The following is a 13794-nucleotide window of genomic DNA, read 5'->3' on the forward strand; positions in this document are numbered from 1 at the left end:
GTACGCAGAGCAGTTGAATATCTTAGCAGAACGCTAAATCCATAGGTATTGAGCCGGCTCAATACCTATGGATTTAGCGTTCTGCTAAGATATTCAACTGCTCTGCGTACTCCTTCCCCGACCCTGATGAAATAATGAAACGCGTCGGTGGGGATTGAGCCAGACCCAGTTGCTATGTAATACATAAAAAAGATAAGTAATTGCTACTTTTGCTACTATTGCAATTATATCATGAAAAACTAAGTACAAGCACTTTATAAGTTGTTTATTTATATACAAAAAAAAGAAAAAAAACAAAATTACACATTAACTGGTTCCTATGAGGACAGCTACCATGCGTCAAAAACTGTGTGGCAAACTGAGGAACTCGAGTGTAGTTTTCTCAACACTTTCTATTTAAATGTATTATTTGGTGGCTAGTTTAAGTCTTATACTTTTATAAATTAAATTTCAGTGCACTATTTTGTCATTGGTAATGGTAGCAGCAGCTCTAAGAAACCATGGTCTTCAGGTATTTCCCTGCCTCGACGACTGGCTCATCAAAGATTTAACATCTCAGGGGGGGTATTGTAGCGACCCAACGGACTACTTGGTTCCTACAAAGTTTGGGATTCGAAATCAACTTTCCTAAATCCCAACTTCAGCCCTCACAGAATCTACAATTCATCGGAGCTGTTCTGGATAATGTCCAACTCAGAGCATTCCTTCCACAACAGTATTTGGAAGCTCTTCTTCAACTCTGTCATACGGTGTCTTCTCGCTCTTCCATCTCAGCGAGACACATGATGGTACTCCTAGGTCACATGGCCTCCATAGTACACGTGACTCCTTTTGCCAGACTTCACCTCAGAATTCCTCAGTGGACCTTGGCATCTCAATGGACGCAGGTTTGCGACCCACTTTCTCAACACATAAGTCACTCCTTCATTAAAGAAGTCTCCATTGGTGGATGCTCTCTTCCAATCTCTCCAGAGGCTTGCTGTTTCAAACGCCCCCCCCCCCCCCATCAAAAGGTCCTCATGACAGATTCTTCGACCTATGCTTGGGCGCTCACCTTGATGGTCTCCGTACACATGGCCACTGGTGTGATATGCAAGGTATGCCTGCTAGGGCTGTTCCTAATGTAAAGCCCACTACTAGAGCAGATAGTGCCCAAGTTACTTTGTTTAAACCCCAAGGTAACCTTTTGCCTGCATTTGCTCCTGGGTCCAGCAGAGGGAGTGCTGGTGCCAGAATGCAGGTTTCCCTTCCCCCACTTAGTCAGGGGAGGAAGGTCAGGATATCCGGCACACCTGAGCGTTTGGGGTGTGGTCCCCAACTTCTAAACCTCAGGTCTGCCTGGCTAAAAGAGGAGAAGGCAACTGGGAATGAAGAGAGGCAGTCGCAGAGCTCAGGGCTGAGAGCTCTGCAAAGCTGTTCGGTTCCTGAGCAGATGGAACTAGTAGAGGCTGGAGCAGAGTCACCTGAAAGGCCTTTGGAAGAGTTCCAACCCATGGAACTGGATTTGGAGCCGGAGTCTTACCCTGAGTTAACTGCCAGCACACAGCCCATGGAAGTCTGCTAACCAAAGGCAAGTGTTCAAGTGCTGTATGACTGTGGATTACAAGTGAACAGGTTTTGTTTTTGAAGGCCTATTTTTGAGCAAGGCAGACTGTGTTTTGTTTGAAGGTGGTGGGGGTTAGCCCCACGTCAAATGTGGAGGCAAAGAGGGCCATATCTTGGCAATATTCCATCACGTGGAGCACACCACCTTATCCAGCACTACTGCGGCTGGAGGCTGGTGCACTGGTTCAAGCACAAGTCTTTTTGGTGAAGAATAAGGACTTATGCTGGGACTATATTATTGGAGGTGCAGAGAAACCTTATTGTTTGGGAACGCTTGTTACAGAAAAGAATCCTTTTTGTTGAGGTTTAAGGTTTCTGGTTTTGAGTTTTGAAACCTCTTTCTTTTGGAGAAATATTGGACTGCAATAGAACTGTTAAGTTTACCTCTTTTGAACATTACAAAGACTTACCTATTGGCGGATATTGCCTGACAAAGTTTAGTTTTTTTTTGATTACTTTATTTTGGAAGACTGATGTCAAGCTGATGTATGAAGCAACCCTTTTTGTTTTTGGATATTGCACTATTAAATCCGGTCCAGGTTTTGTATTCTTACTTACCGGTTTGCAGTGTGTTTTTTCCTTTTTGAATCCTGACTTGCTTACTCTTGTGTAGCTAGCCGCAGCACACAAGAGCCAATACTTCTGTGTCCCAGCGGCTCGGGACCAATTGCCCTGACCCCGCTGGTGACACTGGACAAGTACGGATCGTCAGTGTCATATCAATCTGTTGGAACTCAGAGCGATCCTCAACGCTTTTCAACATCTTCTTCACGACCAGGTAGTCCTCATTCAGATGGACAACCAAGTCACCATGTATTATGTCAACAAACAGGGAGGGACGGGATCTGCCTCCCTTTGTCAAGAAGCTCTGAAGGTTTGGCACCACAACACCTTCCTCAAAGCTTTCTACATACAAGGGGCGAAGAATTGCTTGGCGAACAACTTGAGTCGTCTTCTGCAACCTCATGAATGGACACTCCATTCCTCACCTCTTCATCACATTTTTTCCCAATGGGGAATGCCTCAGATAGACCTCTTTGCAGTTCCCCACAACTACAAACTGCCTCAGTTCTGCTCCAGGATATACTCTCCTCATCGCCTCGAGGCAGACGCTTTTCTTCTGGAATGGACGAATCTCTTCCTCTATGCATTCCCTCCATCCCTCTCATACTCAAGACTCTGGCAAGTTGAAGAACGATCATGCCACCATGATTCTGATTGCTCCTCAGTGGCCTAGACAACCTTGGTACTCCCTTCTACTTCAACTCAGCAGCAGGGAGCCATACCTTCTACCAGTTTTTCCTTCTCTGCTTACACAGAGTCGAGGCTCTCTCCTTCATCCCAACCTGCAGTCACTACACCTGACAGCTTGGTACCTCTCAACATGACTCCTCTTCAGTTTTCTCAATCTGTAAGAGACGTTTTAGAGGCTTCTAGGAAACCTACCACTAGACCAGGGGTAGGGAACCCCGGTCCTCGAGAGCCATATTCCAATCGGGTTTTCAGGCTGTCCCCAATGAATATGCATGAGATCTATGTGCATGCACTGCTTTCATTGCAAATTCATTGGGGAAATCCTAAAAACCCGACTGGAATACGGCTCTCGAGGACCGGAGTTCTCTACCCCTGCACTAGACAATACTATCACCAAAAATGGACTAGATTTTCTACGTGGTGTTTTTCTCACGATAAGGAACCTCAACATTCCTCATCTTCTGTTTTGAATTATCTTTTGCACTTATCCACTTCTGGCCTCAAGTCTACATCCATCCGAGTCCATCTCAGTGCAATTGCAGCTTTCCATCAGCCTATTGAAGGGAAACCACACTTTGCTCATCTGGTGGTTTCCAGATTCATGAAAGGACCTTTCAATGTCAAACCACCTCTCAAACCGCCTCCTATGGTTTGGGACCTCAATGTTCTTGCTCAATTGATGAAGCCTCCATTTGAATCAATAGATACGGCTCATCTGAAATATCTCACTTGGAAAGTGGTGTTTCTCATTGCCCTCACTTCTGCTCGAAGAGTCAGTGAGCTGCAAGCTTTAGTTGCTGATCCACCTTTCACTGTCTTCCATCATGACAAGGTGGTCCTCTGTACTCATCCTAAATTCCTCCCTAAGGTAGTATCGGAATTTCATCTCAACCAATCCATTGTTCTTCCAGTATTTTTTCCAAAGCCTCATTCTCATCCTGGAGAATCAGCTCTTCATACTCTGGACTGTAAATGTGCTTTGGCCTTTTATTTGGAACGCACCAAATCACACACAACTGCTCCTCAACTTTTTGTCTCCTTCGATCCAAACAAGTTGGGACATCCAATCTCTAAGCGTACCATCTCCAACTGGATGGATGCTTGTATCTCATTCTGTTATGCCCAGGCTGGATTACCCCTACACAGTAGAGTCACAGCCCGTAAAGTCAGAGCAATGTCAGCTTCAGTAGCTTTCCTCAGATCTACACCTATTGAGGAAATTTGCAAGGCTGCTACTTGGTCTTCGGTTCATACTTTCACTTCTCACTATTGTCTGGATGTTTTCTCCAGATGGGATGGCCAGTTTGGCCAGACAGTATTACAAAATTTATTCTCCTGAATTGCCAACACTCCCACCATCCCATTCTGGTTAACTTGGAGGTCACCCATATGTGAGAATAGGCTGCCTGCTTGTTCTGGGATAAAGCACAGTTACTTACCGTAACAGGTGTTATCCAGGGACAGCAGGCAGCTATTCTCACAACCCACTCACCTCCCCTGGTTGGCTTCTCTGCTAGCTATCTGAACTGAGGAGACGTGCCCTACGCTGGGCGGGAAGGCACTCGCGCATGCGCGGTGCGGTCGACTCGAAACTTCTAGTTTCTTCAAGCAAGTCTGCGAGCTTCCGCATCTGGGCTCCGCTGATGACATTGCCCATATGTGAGAATAGCTGCCTGCTGTCCCTTGATAACACCTGTTACGGTAAGTAACTGTGCTTTTTGGAAATTGCCTTCATTAAATGTGCATATACTATTTAAAGCAGTTAATATTTACATGTATTATGTCTAATCTAATCAGAGATTTGTAGATCATTCTGTGCCTATAAAGGTTCAAGGTGATTTGCAATTAGATAAGAGCCCATGAACAGAAGCAGTCTATATAACATTTATAAATGAGAATTTATGTGTGGTTTTTTTTATCAGTATTGTTGAGGTAGGGTGGTTTGAGATGATCATGATGGTAGAGCTTCATTATCAAAACTTTCAGCAGGAAAGGCAGCTAAGGGGTTGAAAAATAATTGGATGGGTGGGGAGAGGGGAGAGTAAGAGAGAAGGATTGCCTAAAATGCCCAATTCTAGTCTTCATACACTGAGCAACTATGAGCTAATGAAAGATGAGGGGAGTGAGATACTGATGGGCACAGACTAGTACAGAGTAAGGGGACGTTGAAGTGATAAAAGTTAATGTTAAGTTAAAGTGTTTTTTATTTATTTTTATTCTGCCATTTACAATAAAATATCTTCAATTTAAAGTTTGCTCAGTGCTCCTACTCACTGGTCAATTTAAAGTAGAAACCAGAAGTATGAAAATTCTTCATAGCAAGCGATTATTTTATTTACGCCAACACACAGATTGTACTTCCACTGGAGTAGTGTATTGCATTATATGCCCATGTGGACTGTATTATATAGGGCAAACTCAATGCCAGATCAAAACATGAATAATAAAAAATTTAAGCACCATACTCGTACATACCAAAAGACTGGAAGCCCTACTAATCACTGGCTGGAACATCATCAATTAAACAAATTGCGATTTGTGGTGGTTTAAAAAAAAAAAAAATTCACCAGCACAGTGGCAGAACTATATACCGTATTTTTCGTTCCATAAGATTTAGAGGAGGAAAACAAGAAAAAAACATTCTGAACCAAATTCTCGGTGCCAGACTCTGCACACAACCCCACACTCCTTGCCAGGCTCTGCAGCCTGTCCCCCCTTTGGTGGTCTAGTGGTAGGCCGGGACAGGGCACAAGGCAGGCAGGCTGGCAGGTCTAGTGACAGGCAGGCAGGTCCCATGTACCCCCCCCAGTACCTTAAATCATCCCCCCATACCCCTCATGTACTCCCAGTACCTTAAATCATCCCCCATACCACCGTACCCTTTTAAACACCCCTGTACCTTTTAAATTGTACTCCTTGCACCTTTTAACCCCCCCCCAAAAAAAAAACATACCTTTTAAATCATACACCCACCCCACCCCTTACCTTTTTAAATCTCTCCCTCCCTTGCTCGTACTCGAGTCAGGAGTGCGGATGTCAGGAGCAAGCGTTACTCGCTCCCGCTTAGGCCCACCCTTGCATTCTGAATGGCTGGCGTCGGTCATGAGTCGTGAGTCATGAGTTTGGTTCCTGCCCATGTTCAACTCCTTGCAAATTTGGGTATTTTCAGAATAGCACTTAGTACACACACATAAGTGTGTACAGGCCAGTATTCTAAACATTTATGTGCATACATGTTAGTATCTGTTAAAGAATTCCCTCGATGATGGTTCAGTGCACATAACAACCTTGCCATGTCTTCATTGGAGACAAGCCCAATGGGTGTTTTCCACACAGTGGACTTGGGTCACTGGGAGTCTTTGCATATAATATCTTCCACCAGTTCTCTGTGAGACTGTGTCCTGGCGAAAAGTTCATTCCAAACTAGCAAAAGGAATATCCTTCTGTAAATCCCTCAAAATCTTGCAACTTTAACAGCTACAGTATGTCCAAATTGATCTGGAGAGCTTATGTAGATTGGTTTCCCAGCAAGAGTTTATGACCTGCTTAGAAGCAGCTTCATTAAATACACTTCTAGAGCCAAAGGAAATTTGGAATCAACTAAAAGCTTTTGGAAAAGGATTGCAGTGTTCTCCCCAGAAATTTTTTCCAGCCGAGTGGCATGAAAAAGTAGCCGGATGGGGCGGGATGGGGAAATTTGGTGGTGGGGAAAATTAAGGGCTCCTTTTACTACACTGCAATAGCATTTTTAGCGTATGCAGAATTGCTGTGCTACACGGCTAGAGCTAACACCAGCTCAATGCTGGCGTTTGCGTCTAGCACGTGCGGCAATTCTGCGCGAGCTAAGCGCGCAATAAAACTGCTATTGCAGCTTAGTAAAAGGAGCCCTAAATGTGTACTATTTGTATTAGTTAATTATTATTAGTTATTTTCCAATGCTCAATATGACTGCCTTTCTTAAGGTTTGACACTTGTTCCATAATTTTTTATTAAATTTTAAGAAATATCCAATTCTAGAAGTGAATAATTAGATATTTGCCCTCTTTCAAATGGTATAGAGCAGCGTCTCTCAAACTTTTTTGACTACGGCACACTAAACGGAGCAAATGTTTTTTGTGGCACACTAAATGCAGCAAATGTTTTTCATGGCTGGAAAAATTTTCTGGGGAGAACACTGTTGCCGTTAGTTTTCAAGGTCCAATCACGTCAAAGAATGATGCTTATCTGGCAGTTGTATAATAAAAAGAATGGATAAGATAACATGAGAAGTGAAATTGTCATGAATCAGAGGGATACATGCCCTGTAGGTCCTAAAAGCAGGCTTGTGGATTATATATAAACTATGAAGGCAGTGGTGTACCTAGCATATGTGACACCCGAGGAACTCATTTTTTGACAACCCCCCCATTTGTATGAAAAACATGATTTTTAGTAACAATCCACACATCACACAAGAGTGTACCTAGGAAAAGGCAGCATCTTACATACTGCAGTGAGCAGTACATCAATACACCCATTGTAAAACTAAACAAGCCAGACTAGTACAGATCAGTCCTACACAGTCAATCCTAACTGAAAACCATGTCTTTCGAACACACAGAACACAGAAAACACCTTCGCCTAGTATGGAATATGTAATCACAAACTAACCCCTCTCCCTTTTATAAAACTGTAATGTGGTTTTTAGCCATGGTGGTAACAGCTCAGACTCTCATAGAATTCTGAGCAATTACCACCATGGCCGGTGCTAAGAAAATGCTCTACAGTTTTGTAAAAGGGTGGATAAAATAGAAAAACGTTGACAAAGGTTAAATTGAACCACCAAGAAGCTGGACTCTGCATACAATGCAACACCACAGAAACAGCGATGCATCTCCCCTAAAGCAAAAAAAATAAATATAATTTTTTTCTACATTGTCTTCTCTGGTTTCTGCTTTCCTCATAGTCTTGTCACTCTCTTCCTTTCATCCACTGTCTACCCTCTCTCTGTCTCTTCTTTATAGCATCTTCTCTCCTTGTATTCCCCTTCCATCTCTCCCTTCACCCCTATTATTCTGGCATCCATCTTCTTCCCTTCCCTCCTGCAATGGTCTGGCATCTCTCTGCTCTTCTTCCCTTCCCTCTCCCACACCCCACCCCCATGGTCTGGCATTTCATCTCTCCTCTCCCTTCCCCCCACTTCCATCAGCATCTGCCCCCTTTCTTTCCCTCCAACCCAATTCCATCCAGTATCCTTCCCCCTTATGCCTCTCTCTCTGTTGTACTATGTATTGGATTTCAAAAATTAATAAATAATTTAAAAAAAAAAAAAAGTATTTTGGGGCTCTTTTACTAAAGCTTAGTGTGCAGAAAACGTTAAGAAGCCCATTTTTATACCAATGACCTTAGCATTTAGTACAATATTCCAGTTTTAATGTCTACTTTGTATTAACCACTGATAGAAAGGAAAACTGCCTGAGGTTTCTGAGTACTAAAAAAAAAACCAAACTATGGCAGAGTACTTTGAGAAATCTGCTTTCAGTCTCCTGCACTAGAACTGGGTCACTTTCAAGCAAGTTTCCAAATTCCCCATTTTTAAGTGCATCTAAAGAAAATGGGGCTCAGAACAGTACAAGTATATCAGCAGTGTATGCTTTTGTTACAGGTCACACAGTATCCTGGACGAGTAGGGGAAAAAAAAAAAATCGGGTCAGAAGTCTCCCCCAAGCCACTGCCACTGCTGCGGCCATTGGATAACAGGCCCCAAAGCTGCCGCCACCCCAAGCTCTCCCTGCTTTGGGCCGACCAGCATTCCTCTCCCCGACGTCAATTCTGCCGTTGGGGAGAGGAAGGCTGATCGGCCCAAGATCGCGATGACCTATTGGGAGAAATGCTGCCGGGTCCTGCCTTCGCGGAAACAGAAAGTAGGCAGGACCCGGCACAAGAAGAGTAAATTGTAAGCTTCACTTACCTGTCTCTCGACTTAGCCCCTAGCAAACGCATACCTCGGACCTCTAACATGTGCGTGCCGGCTTCCCTTCTCCCCCCCCCCCCCCCCCCGGACATAACTTCCGGTTTTGGAGGGAAGAGAAGGGAAGCCGGCACACACACTTTAGAGCCCCAGAGCATAAGTTTGCTACGGGCTAAGGCTGAAATCTCCAAGCTGGTTTTTTTTTTGTTTTTTTTTAAATGTTGAGCAGCAGCAGAATTTAGCTGGGCAGTCATCTAAATTACCCGGGCGGACTGCCCGGCTAAAAGGCCCTAGGGAGAACACTGGGATTGTACCTCCTATGTTGGGAGTCTGTCAAAACTGAACAGCTTCCCGGTGGAAGTGGTGGAGCCAAAAGTAGTAACAAAATTCAGAAAAGCATGGAGAGTCCTCGGATTCAGGAGAGGCAAATAGGAAAGTTGGAAATTAGGTGTGATCTTCAGAATCCAGCCTGGCAGTCTTTTACCTAATGTCGTGTTTCAAGTAATACAGACTCCCAGTCTTTCCCTTACAGGCAGCTAACTGATGGGATATTCTGTCCCATTTATCCCTCTGTCTCGCTTCCTCTTTCCTCTTCCTTTCATATACCTTTTTCCTCTTTCCTCTCATCTGTTGTTGTTCCCCCTCTCCATACTATCCTTCCACCTTATTAATCCTCCTTTAGTCGTGTTTTCATGGCTGTCTCTTCTTGACCTCTATCTCCCTCTGTGCCCTTCTGCTGCCCCCTCTATTCCCTCCCTGCTGATCCAGGTTCTTTTCCTCTCCCCCCCAGGTGTTCACAGCCTTAGCATTGGTTGGCATGCTGATTCTTCCCCTCAATAACTTTCCATGGGTACTAAATGGAACACTGGAAGCCAAAGTGTCTCTGGATCGGATCCAACGCTTCTTTGAGCTCCCAGACCAAGATCTGGATAGCTATTACAGCTCTGGTTTGTAGATGATCATAGGGCCAAATGGGAAGGCTGGTCAGAATTCAACATACAAATGTTTTTTTTTTTCAGAAAAGTTATAGGCAGGGGATATTTTATTTATTTATTTATTACATTTTCTATACCATTCTCCCAGAGGAGTTCAGAATGGTTTGCATGAACGTATTCAGCTATTCAAGTACTTTTCCTTGTCTGTCCTGGCAAGCTCACAATCTATCTAATGTACCTGGGGCAATGGGGAATTATGTGACTTGCCCAGGGTCACAAGGAGCAGTGTAGGTTTGGACCCACTACCTCAGGGTACTGAGGCTGTAGTTCTACCACTGCACGACACGCTCCCTGGAACTGGGATGAGAAAGGTTTTTTTCTGGCACTATAGAGGGTTTTTATATCCTTGTAGTGCTAAGAATGTAAGCATAGTCAGAATTAAACTTTATTTACATAAGGTGGGTGAAAACCAGCCCCATTCAGATGGAGGGCATTGTGTTCAAGGTTCCAGTAAAGATATACTGGGATTAAATAACTGTTGCCCTTTACCTCTTTTCCCAGAGGAAGCAGAGATGATTTTGTACGTATTTCTACTTATAAAAAGACATCATGTTAACCTGTATTGAGTTGTGATGCTCCCTCAGTTTGAGCATAGAGCTGTCTGTGCACATACTGACCCTTTAAGGATATGCAGATTTAGCTGATATATTTGTACTGGAATTGGTTAGTTAGAAGTCAATACTTACATAATGAAGATCTCTTGGGGTCTTGTTCCTGCTTTTAACTTTGCTCTCAGATGCTTCCTCTGATCCAGACGTGGTGCTGGAACTGCACCAGTCAACATTCTCCTGGTCACCTCCACTCAGTGCCAGCCATTTTGAGTCTGAAGAGGAGCCAGAGCAGAAAGGAGCTTTAGAGACCTGCATCCATCATCTGACAGTGAAGAAGGTAAGAAATTGCCCAGGAGTCAAGGGTGGGAAAGATTCAGAAGAAAACTATAGAGGTGGTGGAGACAAAAGCTGTCTCTGAATTTTAGCAAGGCACATGGAATCTCTTACGGAGAGGAGAAAGTGGATGTTGCAGATGGGCACACTGGATGGGCCATTTCACCTTTATCTGTCATCATGTTTCTATGTTTCCTGGGTTTGCTTCCCCCCCCCCCCCCCCACACACACACAAGCAGGTCTGGCTGAGGAGGAAGAGTTGCTGTGGCTTCAGCCAAAAATGCACTTGCATTTTTAGTCAAAACCCAAACTTGGATTTTGGGTCGGTTTTGGTGCTGAAACTGAAATTGTCAGCCTGGGGACGTGAGTGACTAAGCTTGCTGTCTCTCCCCTGTCTGTGTCTCTGCAGCATTTCCCTCCATTACCTATAAATCGCAAATGACATAATTAGAGAGAGCCTTGTCACTAACCAAATTTGGTCCAGAGGGCTGCTTTTGTATTGAGAGCTGAATGTTGGCATACAGTCTGAAACTAAGCTAGGTCTTTTTTGGTGCTGTACTGCTTTTGTGAAGTGTTCTGTTTGATATTAGATCTGAGCTAAACGCACAGCCTTTAGAAAGAAAGTAACATTTTTGCTGTTTCCTCAAGTCTAATTTTTCACTTGGATGGCTTAGATGAGTGCGTGTATTGTGGATGAATCTGTATTTGAGAATGACGCAGGAACAAGCCATTTAACAAATTAAAAAACAATCAAGTCGTGTGCAAAATTTAGTTGGGCGTCGCTAGGCGTCTGCGATTAGTGGTACCTAACTTAAGCCCTATTTATACAATCAGGCTCTTTGTACATATTAAACACACAATAAAACAAAACATCACAATATACAACCCTAAGTGGTTCCAACCATTTGGATCCCCAAATAGGGATCCACATTAGAGAAGGGGACAAATTTATCCCCATCCCCACGGGAACTCATTTTCCCGTCCCTGCCCCATTCCTGCAAACTCCGTCCTCATCTGCACAAGCCTCAAACACTTTAAAATCATAAGTGTTTGAGGCTTGTGCGGTTAAAGCAGCGCTTACAGGAATGGAACAGGGACAAAACTTGCGGGGAAAAATTTGTTCCTGCGTCATTCTCTAATCCAGATTCATCCACAATACACGCACTCATCAGGATAAATTTGTCCCCTTCTCTAACGTGGATCCCTATTTGGGGATCCAAATGGTAGGAACCACTTAGGGTTGTATATTGTGATGTTTTGTTTTATTGTGTGTTTAATATGTACAAAGAGCCTGATTGTATAAATAGGGCTTAAGTTAGGCACCACTAAGCACCTTAATTGCAGACGCGTAGCGACGCCCAACTAAATTTTGCACACGACTCGATTGTTTTTTAATTTGTTAAATGGCTTGTTAATTGACCACTATAATTCAGGAACGCTTCCACAATGGTAAGATGCACAATGTCAAAAGGTGGATTTATAACACAGTGCAGGTCAAAAAATCAGTTTCAAATGGAGGAAAAAGCCTCCGACACGGGCCCTCCCACCTCCACAATGGTGGAATAGCGGTGGTGGGGCGTTCACCTCTTTGGCTAAAAAACCTCCTTTGAGTAAACCAGACACTGCACTGTGTTAAAGAACACTAAATGAGAAACTATAAGATAGATGAAAAAAATTTTCCAACTTATCTTCATTGATCGGTACACCAATAATGGCCAGCGTTTCACTGTTTAGCTGTCTAAGGGTGTAACGTATCCGATCGAACTGAAACCAAAATCAAAACTTCAAATTAGAAATTGAATAAATATGTATCTTCTCAGAACAAAAAAAACCAAAACAGGACATACCTTTTGTTTGGACGCACACAACGCCTTCAGCATCAAAAAGATGTTCCTGAATTATCGTTGGTTTTCACAATATCTGAGCTTTTTGGCTATTTGTTAATTGACCACGCCATGATAAAACGATTAAAAAAAACAATTTTTTAAAATTACCAGTTAAGGCTGTGTGTGGATTTCAGTGCGATGTCTAAGTCCAGGCACCCTCCGACGCTTACCGATGGCTACCTGAAAAGTAGGTTTGGTTAGGGACGGAGAATAGGTGTGACAAACTTAGACATTGCTAGGTATGCAAGTTAGGCGTTGGTAAACTAGGCCAGGTAAACCCTGGCCTATTATACTAGCACCTATCTCAACGATACCTAGCAGTGCCTAAGTCCGCCTAATCGCAACTAGATGTGATTCTATAAAAGGATGGTTAGGCCTACAGTGCCTTGTAAATTTTCACATCAGGTGCCTAAAATTAAAATCTAAAATGTGTTAAAGTAGGAGTTTGTTTCACTGATCTACACACATATTCTGCATTTTCCTCCTCTTTCTTGCACATCCTTCAGTTCTCCTTATCCCTGTTACTGTATTCTCTTTGCAGCTATTCATACTCCCATGCTGCCGGTGCAGGGGAGGGCAGGCAGGAATCTCTTCTGACTCCTTTGGCCCTCTGCACGTACTCTTAAGGAGGTGATGAGAGCAGCAGCACCTGAGAGAGAGAAGTGCTTTTTGTATGTCCGCATTGTATCTGTGTTCTGTACCAACAGCAACTGCTGCAGGGGGGTGAGCGAGCAGCACTAGAAGTACAGAGGCAACAGTGCTCTTTTTGGACCTGACTAGTTCCCGCACATGCTGATTTTCTTTTGTTCTTGTCTTCCACCTTTCCTAACTTCCCTTCCTGATTTCCCTGGAACCTCTGGCCCTCCCCTGTGATCCAGCATGGTCCTGGCTTTGCGGTGCCAATAGGTTGTGCTGGCTCCCCTAGCAGAGCTGGACTATGTGTGTATAGTTTGCTGCTGAGCAGGTAGCACAAGCCTTTACTAGCGCCTACCTCAATCATACCTGGGAATGCCTAAGCCCGCCTATGTGCCACTAGATGTGATTCTATAAAAGGAAGGTTAGGCCTACAGTGCCTTGTAAATTTTCACATCAGGTGCCTAAAATTAAAATCCAAAATGTGTTAAAGTAGGAATGTGTTGACGCCATAGTGTACTCTTTGCAATCTGAAGGAGCCTGTCTTTTTTTTTGTTGTATATCTTTTTCTCCTCTAGATACACTAA

The 13794-nt window shown here is 43.7% G+C and overlaps 1 protein-coding gene across 4 annotated transcripts in view; it reads left to right on the top strand.

The window, feature by feature from the left end:
- The window catches only part of ABCC10 (ATP binding cassette subfamily C member 10), a 109886-nt gene that overhangs the window by 10889 nt on the left and 85203 nt on the right, over positions 1–13794 (top strand). For 3 of the 4 annotated variants that reach the window (XR_004538743.1, XM_033936883.1, XM_033936884.1), the window contains 2 exons: positions 9600–9756; positions 10541–10692. Coding sequence is in view for 3 of the 4 variants with exons in the window: in XM_033936883.1 (XP_033792774.1) it covers positions 9600–9756; positions 10541–10692 (309 nt within the window). In the remaining variant the exon portion in view is untranslated. The remainder of the gene's footprint in view (positions 1–9599; positions 9757–10540; positions 10693–13794) is intronic. The other variant, XM_033936885.1, reaches the window with a different exon arrangement.

The sequence above is a fragment of the Geotrypetes seraphini genome, chromosome 3 (assembly GCF_902459505.1).
Source record: "Geotrypetes seraphini chromosome 3, aGeoSer1.1, whole genome shotgun sequence".
In the NCBI taxonomy this organism is placed as follows: Eukaryota; Metazoa; Chordata; class Amphibia; order Gymnophiona; family Dermophiidae; genus Geotrypetes; species Geotrypetes seraphini.